This window comes from Momordica charantia, assembly GCF_013281855.1.
Source record: "Momordica charantia cultivar OHB3-1 chromosome 9 unlocalized genomic scaffold, Mcharantia_2.0 BLBB01000009.1, whole genome shotgun sequence".
Taxonomy (NCBI): domain Eukaryota; kingdom Viridiplantae; phylum Streptophyta; class Magnoliopsida; order Cucurbitales; family Cucurbitaceae; genus Momordica; species Momordica charantia.
Genome location: NW_028275167.1, coordinates 24,341,100 through 24,358,656, shown reverse-complemented (window position 1 = coordinate 24,358,656; position 17,557 = coordinate 24,341,100). Strand labels below are relative to the sequence as shown.

The window sequence follows — 17,557 nt, the reverse complement described above, 5'->3', positions numbered from 1 at the left end:
ACCAAACAAATAGATACTTTATTGAATAAAAGAAATAATAATCAGAAATCTTGCTGAAAGTAGAGAAACAAAAACAACCACACTTGAAGGAAAAAAGGAAAGATGTCAGCCCTCCTTAGTAGAAGTCCTGTCATTGCCCTTTATTGAGGTATAGTAGCATTCCCGTGACACTCGTTGTTCTCCTTTAATCTCTCATACTTCACCCGGTGTTGGGAACTTCATGGATTGGTGGTATGTGGATGGTATCGCTTTGAGCATATGCATTGTCGGTCTTCCCAATATTGCGTTGTAGGAGGATGTGTAGTTAACGACCAAAAATTCCACCATCTTGGTGACACTCTTTGGCCCATTTCCGAACGTTACGGGCAACTCTATCCTTTCTTCGGGAATGACCTGTTCCCCTCCAAATCCTACCAACGGTGCTGGGCTGCTCTTAAGCACTTTTTCTCCTAGATCCATAGCTTTATAGGCTGTCTAGGAGATGATATCCGCCGAGCTGCCCCCATCCACCAAAATTCGATGTACTTTCACATTTGCTATCTTCAAAGCGATAACCAGTGCATCGTTATGAGGGTGGAGGAGGTGAGTCGCCTCGTCCTTTGAAAACTCGATCGTCACCGGCCGGTCTGTAATATACGCGTGGTAGACCTCATTTTGTTCGCGGTTTGCCTTAGCTTCTCGCACATCTGTCTTTCTTTTTCTTCCAGATTCTCTTTCTATGGGGCCTCCCATTATAGTTCGAATCTCTCGAGCAGGGGACTTGTCGCTTTAGCCGTTTTGTGTCGCTTTAGAGTCCTCTACATACTCTTTGAGGTAGCCCTTTCGGATTAGCCCTTCCACTTCTTCCTTGAGATCAAAAAATCCTGAGTTTCATGGCCATGATCCCGGTGGAAAAGGCAATATCGGCCTTTACTTCGTTTAGTTGACGTGGCCTTCATCCTCTCCGGCCACTTAAGCAACCTTTGGTCTTTGATCTCCATCAGCACTTGCTCGAGTGGAACGGTGGTCGGGGTATACTTTTCAAATTTTCGGGGTGGATCTTTCTGGCTACTCCGATCCATCTTCTCCCATCTCGACCCCTGCGGCTTATCTCCCGACCTCTCCCTCTTTTGGTCGGTTCACTTTCCGTCTGGCTCCCTTTTTGAGTAAAAGAACTCACCAGCGCTCATGTACCTTTGAGCTCGGCTCAGCGCCTCCGAGAAAGTACTCGATGTTTTCTTTCTGAATGAAAATGACAAATGCTCATCCCTGACGCCGGACATGAAGGCCAGCAGAGATACAGCGTCTGTAGGGCCTTCTACCTGCAGCTTTTCCTCGTTGAACCGAGCTACATAGTCATGTAGGCTCTCTACCGTCCTCTGTTTAATAGTTAAAAGATAAGCCACGTCTCGGCTCCGACATCGTCCTCCTACAAACTGGGTCACGAATGCTTTGTCCAGGCTCTTGAAACTCGAGATTGACCCTTGTTTTAATTGTCGGAACCATATTCTGGCTGACCCATTTAATGTAGTCGAGAATACCCGACACCTGACCGCCTCCGACACTGCGTAGATATCCATTCATTCCCGATAAGCATCTAGATGGTCCACTAGGTCGGTCGTCCCGTCGAATTCTTTCACCGTGGGTAGCTTGAATTTTGGAGGGACCTTCTCTTTCATGATCTCCTCCGTGAATGGAGAGTCGGCTTGATCCAGTAGTTCTTCGAGGTCGAATCTCTTCTCTTTTTGGTTATGTCGCTTCTCTGAAGACTCTGGCTGATCTATCAGTTTGCCTTTGTCAAGGCTTATCGGCTTAGAGTTTCTGTTATCCTGGTTGCTCTTGCCCCCGTTTGGTGCCAGGGATTTATGTTGCTTTTTTATCTTTTGGGAGTCGAAAATCCGGGTTCGTCGCCTGGTATTTCCACCTATCTGCAACTTGCTCCCTGCACTGTTTGTTGATTCCTCGGTCTCGCTTTGCGCTGGGCCCCTCCCCTTTCTCAGGTCTCTGACAAGGGGTACCTCGTCGAACTCTTGTCGCTTGAATTGTCGAAGGACTTGGGTCATGCGTTGCAGCATGCCCTCTACCTTGTCTTCCAAGACCGCGAACTGCTTTTGGAGTGGCTCAAGGGTCGTTAGTGCATGCGCCTCGAGCAACCCCTCCTGACGTTCCGGGTTTGACTGGCTGGTCCCATCCTCGGGTCCTCCAACCTGGGGGTCGTCCAAGTTCAGCCTCCTCTTGGCAGAGCAGTTATCATCAGAGCGTCGTAGACTCCTTTCTCGTGTCATGTTGCTCAACTGGATGCTTTAAATCGTCCCTACATACGGCGCCAATTGTTGATGCATGGATTTCGGTCCTCCGGTTCTCCTCCTTGCACCCACCAAACTTGTTGATTCGGGACTAGTACCTGCAAAACCAAATCGAGCTAAACTGGTATGACTCTAGTCACACGGACACCGATGCTTAAGTTAGCAAGAGAATAACGTAAATGTAATCAACTTTTTTAGATCCCCTACCTCTAAGGTTGGATTGCTACTTATAGCGTGAAGTTGTTCCAGAACTTTCCGTAGCTAACCCTAATTCACCGTTGCAGGGCCTGGGCGAAATCGTCGATCGAAGATGGGGAATTGTTGGCTGGGCCGTGGGCTGAGCCCGGGTCGGGACCGAGCCCCTCGCGGCCCAGTGGGCTTCCCTCCGATCGTAACCCGTAGCTCGACTATCGATTCCCGTTGCATAACACTAACAACCTTAAATAAGCTGTGAATTAAATTAATACTCTTTCAATTAGTTTTTTCTTTTTCTAAATCTTTTTGAAGATTTACGGCTATGGTCAAATATATATATATATATATATATTTTGGTTGAAGCTATTTTTGTAGATATTGATTGTTTTAGTTGATTGTTTTAGGCTGAACTTGGACGACCCCTGCACTGTTTGTTGATTCCTCGGTCTCGCTTTGCGCTGGGCCCCTCCCCTTTCTCAGGTCTCTGACAAGGGGTACCTCGTCGAACTCTTGTCGCTTGAATTGTCGAAGGACTTGGGTCATGCGTTGCAGCATGCCCTCTACCTTGTCTTCCAAGACCGCGAACTGCTTTTGGAGTGGCTCAAGGGTCGTTAGTGCATGCGCCTCGAGCAACCCCTCCTGACGTTCCGGGTTTGACTGGCTGGTCCCATCCTCGGGTCCTCCAACCTGGGGGTCGTCCAAGTTCAGCCTCCTCTTGGCAGAGCAGTTATCATCAGAGCGTCGTAGACTCCTTTCTCGTGTCATGTTGCTCAACTGGATGCTTTAAATCGTCCCTACATACGGCGCCAATTGTTGATGCATGGATTTCGGTCCTCCGGTTCTCCTCCTTGCACCCACCAAACTTGTTGATTCGGGACTAGTACCTGCAAAACCAAATCGAGCTAAACTGGTATGACTCTAGTCACACGGACACCGATGCTTAAGTTAGCAAGAGAATAACGTAAATGTAATCAACTTTTTTAGATCCCCTACCTCTAAGGTTGGATTGCTACTTATAGCGTGAAGTTGTTCCAGAACTTTCCGTAGCTAACCCTAATTCACCGTTGCAGGGCCTGGGCGAAATCGTCGATCGAAGATGGGGAATTGTTGGCTGGGCCGTGGGCCGAGCCCGGGTCGGGACCGAGCCCCTCGCGGCCCAGTGGGCTTTCCTCCGATCGTAACCCGTAGCTCGACTATCGATTCCCGTTGCATAACACTAACAACCTTAAATAAGCTGTGAATTAAATTAATACTCTTTCAATTAGTTTTTTCTTTTTCTAAATCTTTTTGAAGATTTACGGCTATGGTCAAATATATATATATATATATATATATATATATATATACTTTGGTTGAAGCTATTTTTGTAGATATTGATTGTTTTAGTTGCGTCGAATACTTTTTAGTCGTTGAATTATTTTAGCATTTTGTTGTTGAGATCGAGTATTTTGTTGTGGTATGATCTATGGTGCCTGCGGTTCATGAATAATTTTCTAATTTACTATTTGAGGATGTATTAATCTTGTGAAGTTTAATGTAATCACTATATTTTGAGTACAACGAGTGGAGTGAGAGAATTTGAACTTATAACTTTTTGGTCAGACATGTGTTAATTATCGATGAACGAAGCTCTTGGTCTAAATTGATCAAATTGAGTCAATATGATAATTAGACCAAAATCAAATCAACCCAAAACTTATGGTAATTTGGCCCCAAACCCAAACTAGGCTAAGAATCGTAAATTAAATAACTAACTTATTATCAAATTTGAATAAGAGCGTGTTTGGGAGTGATTTTAACATGATTAAAATCACTTTTGCTATTGTCAAAATCACTCCCCTTTTCATGATCATGTTTGGCAAATTAGAAATAAGTTGATTTTAGGAAATTTTTAAGTTATAACTTGGATGATGATTTTGGAAAATCAATTCTACTAAAATCTATCCTTTTAAAATCACTAATTCTACCATCACTCCCAAACACACCTTAAAAGTAAATCTATTAAGGAATAAATACACAACTAGCTTAGAATATAGACTTAATAAAAATTTACACTATTGTGTAAAGATCAACTAGAGTAGATTAGAAAATTATCCATGAATATAGATTTAATAAAAATCTAAAAATAGGAAAAAAAAATTAAATATTAGGTGGTTTCATTCAAATACCTAAAATCCACCCCCTATTTTCCTCTAAAATCTTGCCTCCTTATTTTGGATCGAAATCCTCAAACCATCCTCTCCCTTCGACAGACGACGACAACTTAGAGTAGAGTTCGTTCTTGGCGTTTTCTAGCGGCAATTAGTGTATTTCTCGTTAGTAGTTCCTAAACACCACTCAACTGGAACAACTACCACCAGGCACCTAGAAAATCTAATGCCCTCTCACCGTCAGAAATCTCTGGGTTGACCCAAGGTAGTCACTCCGATATAGAGAGACGTTGTCACCACTGCTGTTCGAATCTTGGAACGCACCGTCGGTTGCTCCATAACAACGACATCACGGGTTTGCCATAGTCGCGAAAGGAGGGGCCTGGGGTGTGACTACTTTTGAAAGGGAGAAGAAAGGAATAGAAAATCTATGTTTTTTTTTCAAAGGAGAAAAATAGTATATACCAGTATATATTAGATACATATGGGTATATTATTATCCTACTCTAAATTAGATAATATATATAATAAATTTGGAAAATATAGATAATTGGAAAATTCAAAATCATGATTACGAGGATAAACAATTTTAGAGAATGTCATTGATGGGAGAAAGATCTCGAGGGAAAAATGGAATCGGGTCCACCTGAGAATGAACTGGGCGTAGGATTTTATTTTAATTCCGATTTATATGGTGAACCCATACTAATTTCAACACAAATCCTTAATTCACCCCTTCAAAACTCATTCAAAAATATTTTTAAAGTCTCAATAAACATATATCCGCATATTCAGAAATATATTCAAAATTATAGTATATATCTGCATATATACATTCAAAATCACTAGAGTATATATCTGTATATCCGCATATATAGTTATAAGATATATTCACTTCTATATCTGCATATATACATTCAAAATCACTGTAGTATATATCCGCATATCCGCATATATACAAGTTGAGTTATAAGATATATCATAATCAAATCACTATACTATATATCCTCACATATACAATATTTCACACGAAATCAGAAATTGAAAACATCCGTTGGAATGCAAACCTTCAATCTGGAGATGAAGAAAAACGGAGGTGACCAGAGATGAAGGCAGGTAGACATCGGCCGGAGACGAAGGCTTTCAGAAACGACCAGAGAATAAGAACCGAGGAAATCTCCTTTCGAAGGTGGCCAGAGATGACATGCTCTTGCGACAAAGAAAAGCAGAGCTGGCCGGAGAGGAAGGCAGACAGCGACGGATGGTCGGAGAAGAGGAACAGAGGGTCGGAGGAAGAAAAGAAAAAATGGATGGTTTTTTGGGTTTTGAGATTTTTTAATTTTTGAAACTATCATTAGCACATTTTAAATGATTTGACCTTCCAATTTATCAATTCTATATTTTAATAATTATTTAATATTGAGATGGATACTATGGATATATTAGTAATTTGTGTTGTGGGTACAATGAAATCAAATTGTGGGACCCACTTCAAATTTGGCAATCCCATTCCTCTCCTACACCCTACAACTCAGTGTCATGGCCATCATGGGTTTGAACCATTCCCTCCTAATTAACCTAGTCCCTTTGGACGAACGAGTCACCCGTGAATATATGATTTTAAAATGTTAAATATATGTTTTTTTTCTTGAGTATAATATGTGAGAGTGGAGATTCGAATTCACGAATTTTTGGTAGAAAATAAATACCATAACCAATCGAACTATTTTCAGGTTGACAGCGTTGGATATAGTTTACACACTAATAAAGATGCGTTTTGAAGTTTTAAGATAAATGAAACACATTCATGGCAGATGAGATGTCAAATTCCATGAAAAATATCATTTGTATGTTTTGTGGAAGCTTTTGCCACTATCCTTTTTGCAAGATTTTGCATTATGACCTATAGATTTGCATTGTTTCACTATTCCTTGAGAAATTTGAGAAAGTGAAGAAGTCCTGACTTTATTAGTCTAGCATTTTCATGATCTATCATGCCTATGACAATTTTCCATGAGCAATTTTTTGCATACATGGTTAGAACAATAATAATAAAAAGGGTGGTTTCAAATGGAGCTGCGTTTCACCGATGTGTTGACTATTTTAATCGATGCATCGATATTTACATCAACATTTTCATATGTCCATGAGTCTGATATCGTTATATGGGTGAATTGATAGTTTTCCTATATCGTAAAATAATTGACGAAGTATTAGAATTATTAACAAAATACTGTTAATAACAAGAATGTTAATTTATTTAAAAACGTAAAAGACTTATTTGTTAATTCAAATAACTTTATATTGACATTGACATATAAGACCTTTTCATCGTTAGCGAAGTGAATAAAAAATATCCCTTTTGATTTTGTTTTAGATTGAAAAATTAAACATAAAAAAACTAACGTTTATAGGTACTCTAATCTCCTGCCCTCCTAAATTCCTAAATTTTCAAAATTAAAAGACTTTATATAAGAAAGGTTAAGAAGGCATGACCTTGTAATTCCCTAAAATATTTTCTAGCTCCACCTCTAATTAAAATAACATCCCATATGACATTGTTATGGTACAAATCATGTGTTAACATCTTTCATAATTGATATTAACCATGCATTAGAAGTTAATTGTGTTGTAGTATAAATTCTTTAGCATATAGAAAGCTAAATACTATATTAGTTCAAATCTAATTCACGTTGTTAAGAGATTTCATATACATTTTTTGAGTTCGTCAACATGGATGAGGTGAATATTTGAACCTCTGACTTTGAAGAAAGTTGATTTATGCCTTTATCAATCGAGTGATATTTAGATTGGCAAGAAAATTCATATATTTGAAAGGTAGGTTGCTTACACACCATGAAATATAAAGTGAAAAATTCGAAATCCTAATAGTTGCGTGTACAAATTAAAATTAAGGTGTTCTAACGTTGCAGGTGCAAAGTGTCCTATATTTTCTTTTCTAAGTTCAATAATTGCAAGTATGGAGATTGAACCATTGACATTTTGTATGGTAAATATGTGTCTTATCTACTTTTGAAATATTTACACGAAAAACGAAAAAGATTCAAATGTAGGAATGATGAGATATAAGGGAATGGATGGTTAGTTAAGTTATTAGTAATTATATAACTACCTACCATATATTGAGAAATTTCTCCATTAGTTTAACATAAATCAAACAAAGTGAATCAATCTGAACGTAACTCAATTAGTTAAAATACATATAATTAATCATAAAGTTGTTCGAATTTTTTCGAAGATAAAAAAAAGACATAAGCTTGATAAAGATACTCCAAGTCTTACCGTGCATTCAGATCGAATGGACATACAAGGAACGAGGTCTAATTCTGCTTTCAAGATATAACTATATCAATGGAAAGTATAAATAAATATTCATAAGTTATTAATTTTATTATTAGTATTTATATTTACATTAATCCTAGATTTTTATTCCTCTTCGTATTAAACTTAAGCAATCCGAATATAGTTTGACTAAAATATAGATCATCGGCCAAAAGATTGAAAAAAATTCGAATGGTGTAGGAAAAAGATTCCCTTTTCACTTTCTCACAAATAGACCGGAAGAACAATGAATTGCAACTAGAAGAAATTCCTAGAGGAAAAAAAAAGGAGAGGAACGCGCTTTGCTTTCTTTAACAAGAAAAACTTGAAACAATATCATATTATCTCGTTAATGACCAGAAAATTTCACTTCTAATCCTACTTTCTTTATGGGAATTTTTATTAGATCAGACTCGTAATTCAATTTCAAACAGTTTCAACTTAAAAATTACAGATTTGAAAGGAAAATTATGGAGAAAAAGAATTTGATGCCATTTTCTCTTGTGGGGGTCAAAGAGAATCTTCTAGTTACTTGCAGGAGCAGAGCAACCCAGCAAGAAACTGACCCATTTTTTCTTTAATCAAAGGGATAAAGTTGATTAACAGATAATGTAATCTCGACCCTTTACTCTAAGTAGCGTCGTTCCAAAAAGTCTTGTCCCAGTTCCTCCTTTTTTTGGGTCTCTCTCTGGAAGAAATCGGAGCTCCATTAATGGCGAAGAGGATAAGGTTCGGATCATTGTTTTTACTGATTTTGTCACTCTCGGCGGCGTCTGTGGCGATTGGGGAGAGAGGAGTGTCGCTATTGAATGGTTATGATAAATCGATTTTCAAGTCGTCATTTCATCGCGTTTTTGATACCTCCAAGTACGGCATTCTGCAGCTTGAAAATGGCTTGGCTCGAACGCCTCAGATGGGGTCTCTCTCTCTCTCTCTCTCTCTCTCGCATAGTTGTCTTTAAACTCCCAATCAAAATTGAATGCAATAAAAACTGAAATAGAAATCTCAAGGGGGAGGGGAACTTGTAGAAAACTTTCAGTTTCTGGACGATCGGGAAAATTGAAGTTTATTTTCTGGGCTTTCCCAAACATGTGATGGGCTTTTTTTTTGTTATGATCGGTGACTTTTCAGGTTTATTTTCTAAAGCTTAACAATGTCTTATGTATCCTTTCAGATGGAATAGCTGGAACTTTTTTGCCTGTGAAATAGATGAAAGACTCATCAAGGAAACTGGTATCCTTCTTTTTTTGTTTTTTTTCTTCTTCCATTTGTGTTCCCCATTTCTGAATCTCTCTCTCTAATGTTTATCACCCATGTTGGGAAAAGCCAAAATCTGACACATTCTGGGTACTGAGTGATTGGGAAAAGTTGCACTGGAAGCTTATTATGCTTAGTACATCTAATTTGAAAAGCAATAGTTTTTGTTTGAAATGAAAGAATAATAGAAACTGAAGTATTCTAGGAGGCTGGGAATAGTTCTTTGGGTTAATTTGCACAAATTTTCGTTCTTAAACTTGTTCTTTTGAAATTCCTGTTACAATTATTTTACTTGTGAAGTTCATAACTATCCATAAACTTCTGGATTTATTGAACCTAATTGAAGTCATTGTGTTCCTGGAAAATTTGTATTTTCTGTTGGGAGTTGTTGGGAGTCATATTTGAAGATCATCACTTTGCAATATTCGAGTACTGAGTTGGTTCTTCCATAATAATAATGGCCTTTTCATTTCTTGCTTCAATTTCAACCTAAGTTCGAACTTGGTTTTGACAGCGGATGCACTCATTTCTTCGGGTCTGGCTGAGTTAGGTTATGTGTATGTCAATATAGGTACCTTTCCAGCATGTTTCATGTGCAAAGTTTTCTTTATGTCTTGTTTTATTTTAGTACTTACCATATTTCAAATAAGTGCAGATGATTGCTGGTCCGCTCGGAAGCGAGATTCGAGGGTAACTTAATTTTGATTTTGTGCAAGAAACTGAATTTGACTGTCAAATCACAAATGTCTGAACTTGTTCTGTGATGGGGACAATATTTATATTATATCACAAAGCATTCCATTTCTGCTGAATTTAGTTCTTATCAAGTCCAAAAAGTTTTGAAGATTGTTTTAACGAAAGACATTTGATGGAGTTGTAATTCTCAATTTTAATGTTGATCCTTCTCTACCTGTGGACTTTATTGAGTCCCAGTGATGTGCCATAAGTACGAAGTTGCTTGTTAAGTCTCCTACCTTGTGTGCAGGGTCAACTGGTTCCTGATCCCAAGTCTTTTCCATCAGGAATTAAAGCTCTTGCTGATTATGTACATAGCAAAGGCTTGAAGCTTGGAATCTATTCTGATGCTGGGTAGGAAGAAATGTCAACTCAACTTCTAAAGCTTAAAAGTTAAATGGCATCTCTCTCTCTCTCTCGATCCTCACATATTATTATTCTCTCAACTGCATCTAACAGTACTTACACCTGCCAAGTTCGACCTGGGTCACTTTACCATGAAAAGGATGATGCTCAGTTGTTTGCTTCTTGGGTGAGTAATTGTAATCGAACTTTTGATATTAGAATGATATATTCAATACTTTTGTTACTAAGCGGCATCTATAGTCTATCTCCATGGGTGGACTTAGTGGTCAATGAGCAAGTAACAAATAAAGGGACTTTGGGAGAGTGAGTTTAGACCCATGGTAGATACCTAAGATATTAAAACTGTACGAGTTTCCTAACAAGTAATAACTAAATATTGTAGAGATAAATGGTTGGCCAGTGAGATTAATGAAGGTGTACTCGACACTCATGAATATCGAAAGAAAAAAATGAGTAATCTACATATACGTGTTTTGAGTTTCATTTTCTTCGCCTCCATTGGTCTTCAATCGGTCAATAGTTTAGGCAATGATTTGTGATCTTTTAACTTAAATTTAAGAAGCTTTCTTGTAATCCTAGTCCTACCTATTCTAGGGATGGACATCTTTTCTCCCTTCAATATGGAATTTGATAGCCCTATTTGGACTTTGTTTCTTGATAGCTCATCGGCCTACTAGAATTCAAAAAAGGGGGAAAATGTTTTTTTTTTTATAAGAAACCATTCTCAATGAAAGAATGGTTTCTTATAAACAAACCTTTTTTTCCCCTTTTTTGAATGACTTATTGGAATGTAATTGACTCCAAGTAGATCATAGATTGACGTTCAAGCACATTTTTTAATGAATAAACAGTCATTTCTTTTGGAATTCTAAGTTGTCCATAGAATTATACTATCACTTCAGTTTTTAAGTTCATTTATATTCCCTCTGATTTTGTATTTTCTCCACTTTTGCTTTACTAGGGGGTCGATTATTTGAAGTATGACAACTGTTTCAACGAGGGAATTAAACCAATAGAACGGTTTGCACCTCATTATACTCAATAGCTTCTTTGATTGTAAATTGGAAGCTTCTTACTGATTTGAAGTTAATTTGTGACTTCCAGATACCCACCTATGCGTGATGCACTAAATGAAACTGGGCGTAGTATTTTTTATTCACTTTGTGAATGGTACTCCTGTTCTTATAAACATTCTTGCTGATTCCCTTTTCTTTTTATCATCAAACTTATTGGGATGTAACTTTGCTGCGGCCAGGGGTGTTGATGATCCAGCATTATGGGCTGGCAAGGTTGGAAACAGTTGGCGTACAACAGATGACATTAACGATACATGGGCAAGGTTAGATTCTGGGCCTCTGCGTATTATTGCATTACTTTTTCATGGTAAATGTGAGAAAGTTGAATCTTCCTTGTTTACTGATTTGAAATCTTCTGTATTTTTCCTTAGCCAATCTTCAGAAGTTATCTACTCATTTGCATGGTAAAAAATATTTAATCACCATCCTCTGATTGATAATGGAAAAAGTTGTTTAATAACCATTTTGCCCAAAATTAGATAAAACTTAAAAGTTGACGTTTTTTTTCTCTTCTTTTTTCTAAAGTTATTTCAAAGCCTATATTAGCAATTTTTGATTCATTTCATAGGACATGACAGTCTAACACCACTCCTGGTTAGTTTTTCTGTCTTGATTTTGAATGCTTAAAAAATTATATGTTGGTTGTGTTGTGCTGCATAATCTTTATGTCATGCTTTGAAAGCTCTTGAAGTCACTTGGTACATGTTCTTTGCTAATCATATCTTTTATTGCTTTCGTGTGATTTTAGGGGTGCTAATGTTTATTTGTTATGATGCTGATTGGTTTCTTTTGTTTTTGTTTCTGTTTTTGTTCAAGCATGACTACTCTTGCAGATATCAATGACAAGTGGGCAGCCTATGCAGGACCTGGTGGCTGGAATGGTAAGAATGTGATTTTGTCTAAAGATGTTGATTTCTCTGTTTGTTTATGAGGTTTACAATTTGCATTAACGTTCCGTGGACAGATCCGGATATGTTGGAAGTTGGTAATGGAGGCATGACTTATCAGGAATACCGTGCTCATTTTAGCATATGGGCTCTGATGAAGGTTTTTCCCTCCCTTTCTCCATCTTTATCACAACTATATGTTAGACTACTACTAAACTAAAAGCTTTGACCAGTGAGTTAGGATAAATTTAATATTTTATCATTAATTTAGCACGCTCCTTCACTTGTGGGGAAATTTGCACAAAGCCCATCAAGTGCTTAGCTATATTAAGTGGGAAGGAAATGATATTAAAGAAGTTTGCAAACAGGATCTCTTTTTTCTAATACCATGTTAAACTACCCTTGAACCCAAAAGGTTAAGTTGATGGATTACGATATTTTTAATTTTTTATCACTAATTTAACACTATCTGATGAATCCCAATACAACTAAATACTCATATAGAATGTCAATCCATTGGCCATCATACAATTTATATTTCTATGTTGTTCTTCTTGTTAATAGGCTCCTACCGACTATTCTAGTAGTTGTCATAGATGCTTTAGGATGCTGTCTGTGGAAAGAATTGTATTCCACAATGTTCTGGAGGCATATATGTAATGGAGTTGTATAGGATTTGTCGGTAGAGGAGTATTGTACTCTTCTATGTATTATTATTCAGAAGATGTACATACCACCCAGCATTGAGGAAGTATGGTCACTATGACTTCATATCTAGCTTGATTAAACTAGAAGATGGGTAAATGACTACCTAACTTGTTCATTCTCATATCTAGGCTAGACCATTTACCATGAAAAAATTTACCTCTTGTCATTTCCTCCTTGATTAAGCTAGAAGACCCAGATTCTTTTGCTTGATTATCTGTTACTTTGTTTCCTCATCTCGTTCTGTTTCTTACCCTGCTCATTTCTCTTATCTCATCAACTCGCTATCAAAAAGGATGTGATAGGCCTACTAACCATTTAGTGTACTTAGGGTTGGTTTCGTAACGTTCTTGTTTCTTGTTATTTGTTTCTCGTTATCGTTCTTTTAAAAACAGAAGTATTTGGTAACCATTCCTATTTCTCACTTCTAATAAAGTTTTCATAATTGCGTAAAAATTTTGAAAGCAACGAAATCAAGTTTTTTTGTTTCTGTTTCCAAATTTTCATAAATGTAACTAAAATCATCGTTTTATCATTCTTGACTTATAAAGTACCTAATAAAAAATAAAAAATAAATATAACATACAAAATTTTGAATATTAATTTTAAAAATTAATTTTCATATAAAACTTTTAACTTTTTAAAATTTAAAATTTTAGAGAATAAGAAATTCGAAATGATTATCAAACATGTTTCTATTTCTTTTTCCAATAAAAAAGAAAGAACAAGAAACAAGAAATAGTTACCAAATGCATTTCTATTTATCTTTATTAGAAAATAAGAAACGAGAAGCAAGATAAATAGAAAACGAGAAACGAGAAACAAAAACAAGAATATTACCAAATAAATCTTTAACTTTCCTTTCTTTTTGTTTTTTTATCTCTTTGATGAATTTCACTTTTCCTTCCTCATCAACAGCCAACCAGCAGTTACCGAACGAAACTTTCTCGCCTTCAGCCTAGCCACCTTGTTTTATCTCACCCTTCTAGACTTCCTTTTTCCTTACTCTAGAGCTTGCTTTCTTTGCTTTGATGCAGGGTCTAGCATCAACTCTTCTAGTTCTCAAAATATCACGTCAGTGGCCTGAGAACGGGGAGAGATTAGATAAAAGGAAGCACATGTAGTGGGAAGGATAGATGGATAAAAATGCAGATGAGGAATTAATTATCTATCTATCATCACTTTCGCCAAATTCTCTGGAAAATTTAGTGGAGGGCTTTCAGTCTCAATTTTGTGGCTCCTAAACACATGAAAGCCTTTTAGTTTCCCAATGTGGAGGACAAAACACTTCGGATTTATGCCACTTTTGTTATTTTATGAAGAGATTTGGAGGGTTCGGAGAAGAAAAAAATTGAGATTTTTGGAAACTTAGGTGATGTTTGGAAGAGAGTCCAACATCGTGTTCTTTTTTGGGCTATGAGTGCTAAAATCTTTGGTCGTTCAATGTTCTGTTGTTTGTGTTTCGTGATCCACAAACTCAAATGGGTTGGACTCGTGTCACCCCTTGTACACGTTTACTAATCGATATATAGTTCTTCTTTTCCTCCTAGGAAATAGTTTGCTACCAGTAAGAAAACTGTAAATAAGGCCCACCACATTCAAACAAGACATTCATTTGATTTCTGGTCCTTTAATATCTCAAATTGTTAACCTTAAATGTGCAGGCCCCTCTTTTGATTGGTTGTGATGTACGAAATATGACTGAAGAAACTTTAGAAATTCTTAGCAATGAGGAGGTCATTGCAGTAAACCAAGGTGAACTGCAATTTATTTCACATGCTTAGATATGTTTTCCACGTTATATGTTCATATGAATATGAATATCCATAAATATGATTCATGTGATATATGAATATATCCATAAATTTGAATTATGGATATTGATAACAAAAACTATATGTTTTATCCTAAAAATGTTTGACATATCGGCAACATCGAAATTATCCACAGCATATATATATCCATGAAAATCAACTGCCACATCATATTTTTTCATGGATATGTATAGATAATTCCTTCAACATTTTTTGATATGTCCGTTGATAATTGTGCAAAAGAAGACATCCTACTTTAAAAGTATTCCTTATAAGTTATTTTCTTGCATTGTCAGTTTCTCGTTACTAAACTTTCTTATTTATATTTATATTATCGATTTCTTTCTTCGTATTTGTTATTTTATCTCTCATAAATTTTCACATTATTTTGTAAAAATCAACATTTAGGATTGTGTGAATCAAATAAAAGACATACAAGTCAGTTACAAAAAGATGTATAAAATTATTAAGAAAAAGTATCTTTATTATACAAATATCAAAGTTTTATCTGTTGGCTCAAACAAATATTACAACTTCTCATGGGTGAAAACAAATATTTGAAACAAGTTTCTGAAAACATTTTTTTTCTCTAAATTTGGCCATATTTTGAAAATGTTTGTAAAAACTATATAATAAAACAGATGTAAAAGTAATGTTTCCAAGTAACAAAAATTGAAATGGTTATCAAGCTGGCCATAGTTGTTAACTTTTTGTTTTTCTTTTCCTCCCCACTTTCTATTTTGAACTTTCCTTTTTCTTGCTTGTCCTTGTATTTTATATACGTTCATTTCTTCTCAAATGAAAGTTAGTTTTTTCATTTAAAAGAACCATAAAAATTCAAAATATTCAACAATTTACGATCAATATATTTCCGTTAATTCAAGTGAGTAATGTCAACATCAATACCAATATTCTCTTTCTTACGTTCATTGATTTTTATTTACATGCAACTTAAAACCTATTACATGAGTGAGATAATCTATGATGTGCTTAACTTATTTATTTACTCATCAAAAGGTCAAAATCATATATTAGTACTAGTTTTATGCAGATCCTTTTGGGGTCCAGGGAAGAAAGGTCAAAGTTCTTGGAAAAGATGGTTGCCTTGAGGTATTTCAGTTTTTGCATTACCTTGAAGTATCTTTACCATGCAAACTTGCTGTAAATGTTCAAGTGAAAACTTGAGATGGGAGTCATTATCTAACTATTTGAGTTTGTTTACACCTTAGTACTGTTATGGTTTGTACCTAATTAACTGATAAGTTAACTATGAAGGTTTCAGAATAGTGAGGGTTGTCTGTCTTACAGGTTTGGGCAGGTCCTCTATCTGGAAGCCGCTTGGCCGTCGTTCTTTGGAATCGATGTTCAGTTGCATCAACGATCACCACGGATTGGAACGCACTTGGGCTTAAACCCGACACCAGTGTCTCAGTAAGAGACTTGTGGCAGGTGAGAAATTTGGCTTGTGTAAATTGTTGGCCGACATAAAGATAGAACTGGTAATCAATGTAATACAAGTTAAGGAGAACTTGAGAGCTCTAATCTCTATAAATCCAGACTAGCCAAAATATGCCCAAAACATGCTTCCCCAAAACATGCTTCCCCAGTAAACTTCTAAGTATATATTATGCAAACGCACATATTTTCGACCAAAAAGATCAGAGGTTAGAATTTCTATCCCCACATGTTGAACCAAAAAAAAGGAAAAAAAAAGACTCACATCTACCCATGCTTACATTATAACCAACTACATGGGTCGTAATGGTACATCTCAAAATAGATACATTCTTACTCACATGCTCATACCTACCCCTTTTACTTCTTCAGACGATAAACATTAATAATCTGAGGGCCTATCACATCACACCTGGACCTAATCACAACCACGACCATGACCCTTGAAATTCTTAACATAGAGATAATATGCACGAATAAGTTGGTAGATTTTCGAGTAGGAATAGCAGAAGCTTGCACAATCGACACGTGATAGAGGTATTGTCCCCCTTGTAACATTTTATAGCTGACCATATTCTTCAGTAGCTTCTTTCCATTAGGCAGGAGGTTCAATGGTTGGGTTATTCTAGGTCTCCCTCTCCCTTTGAGTTGCAACAAGCTTTCTGAGTTTCCAAAAAATAAATGCCCACCCCCCTCAAATTTGTTTTCGCTGACTTGGGAAACTGACTTCTGCAGCACAAAGAAGTTACAGGAGCTGCTGTGGCATCATTTGGAGCCAAAGTTGACCCTCACGACTGCAAGATGTTCGTCTTCACGCCTGCAGCCGTGCTCCGTGCTGAAATGTAGATTATATTCAACCCCGACAAAGACGGGGAGGATAGCAAACACATAAGTTGTCCTCCCACCATTCAGGTGTTAATGGTGAAAGTTGATCCATCAGGAATGAGCAAGTAAATAAACTAATAACTGGCTTAGCCTCATACTATTTCTGGTGCATTGAAGCTATTTTATGCAATTTGTATGGTTTCTGGTGGTTCAGCTCTGTAAAAGTAGTACTAAACTATGTTAAAATTTGGAACTAAAATGAAATACAATTATACAAAAGGGATACCTAGTTGTTTCAATGATAATGGATGATGTGTTTCTGTATGTGTTTGTGGTTTGAATGACAAAAGCTAGCCTCTAGCATTTCAAATATGTATTCCATAATTTATTCCTACTATCATGCCTGTTTTTATGTGCGCTTGACGAGATATGTAGTACTACAGGAATACGAATACTATTATTTAT

At 36.6% G+C, this 17,557-nt stretch overlaps 2 protein-coding genes across 5 annotated transcripts; one reads left to right on the top strand and one right to left on the bottom strand.

Moving 5' to 3' along the window:
• Positions 1 to 768: 768 nt before the first annotated feature.
• Positions 769 to 1,559, bottom strand: LOC148209240 (uncharacterized). Its single transcript, XM_088117468.1, has 2 exons — positions 1,160 to 1,559; positions 769 to 863 (listed from the first exon to the last, which is right to left on the bottom strand). Exons 1-2 carry the CDS (start codon positions 1,557 to 1,559, stop codon positions 769 to 771), a joined length of 495 nt encoding a protein of 164 aa, XP_087973594.1.
• Positions 1,560 to 8,441: 6,882 nt separating this feature from the next.
• Positions 8,442 to 17,416, top strand: LOC111015913 (Melibiase family protein). Of its 4 annotated transcripts, none has more exons than XM_022291102.2 (15): positions 8,447 to 8,890; positions 9,147 to 9,205; positions 9,744 to 9,800; positions 9,885 to 9,919; positions 10,215 to 10,318; positions 10,424 to 10,496; positions 11,292 to 11,350; positions 11,435 to 11,500; positions 11,586 to 11,669; positions 12,223 to 12,287; positions 12,371 to 12,453; positions 14,663 to 14,753; positions 15,864 to 15,922; positions 16,121 to 16,261; positions 17,003 to 17,416. In XM_022291102.2, the coding sequence occupies exons 1-15, from the start codon at positions 8,685 to 8,687 to the stop codon at positions 17,111 to 17,113; spliced, it is 1,293 nt and encodes a 430-aa protein (XP_022146794.1). In that variant the 5' UTR covers positions 8,447 to 8,684; the 3' UTR covers positions 17,114 to 17,416. The 4 variants fall into 4 exon arrangements, with proteins under 4 accessions (XP_087973632.1, XP_087973633.1, XP_022146794.1 ...); XM_022291103.2 differs by having other exon boundaries at positions 8,448 to 8,701; XM_088117506.1 differs by lacking the exon at positions 9,744 to 9,800 and having other exon boundaries at positions 8,442 to 8,890.
• Positions 17,417 to 17,557: the final 141 nt, after the last annotated feature.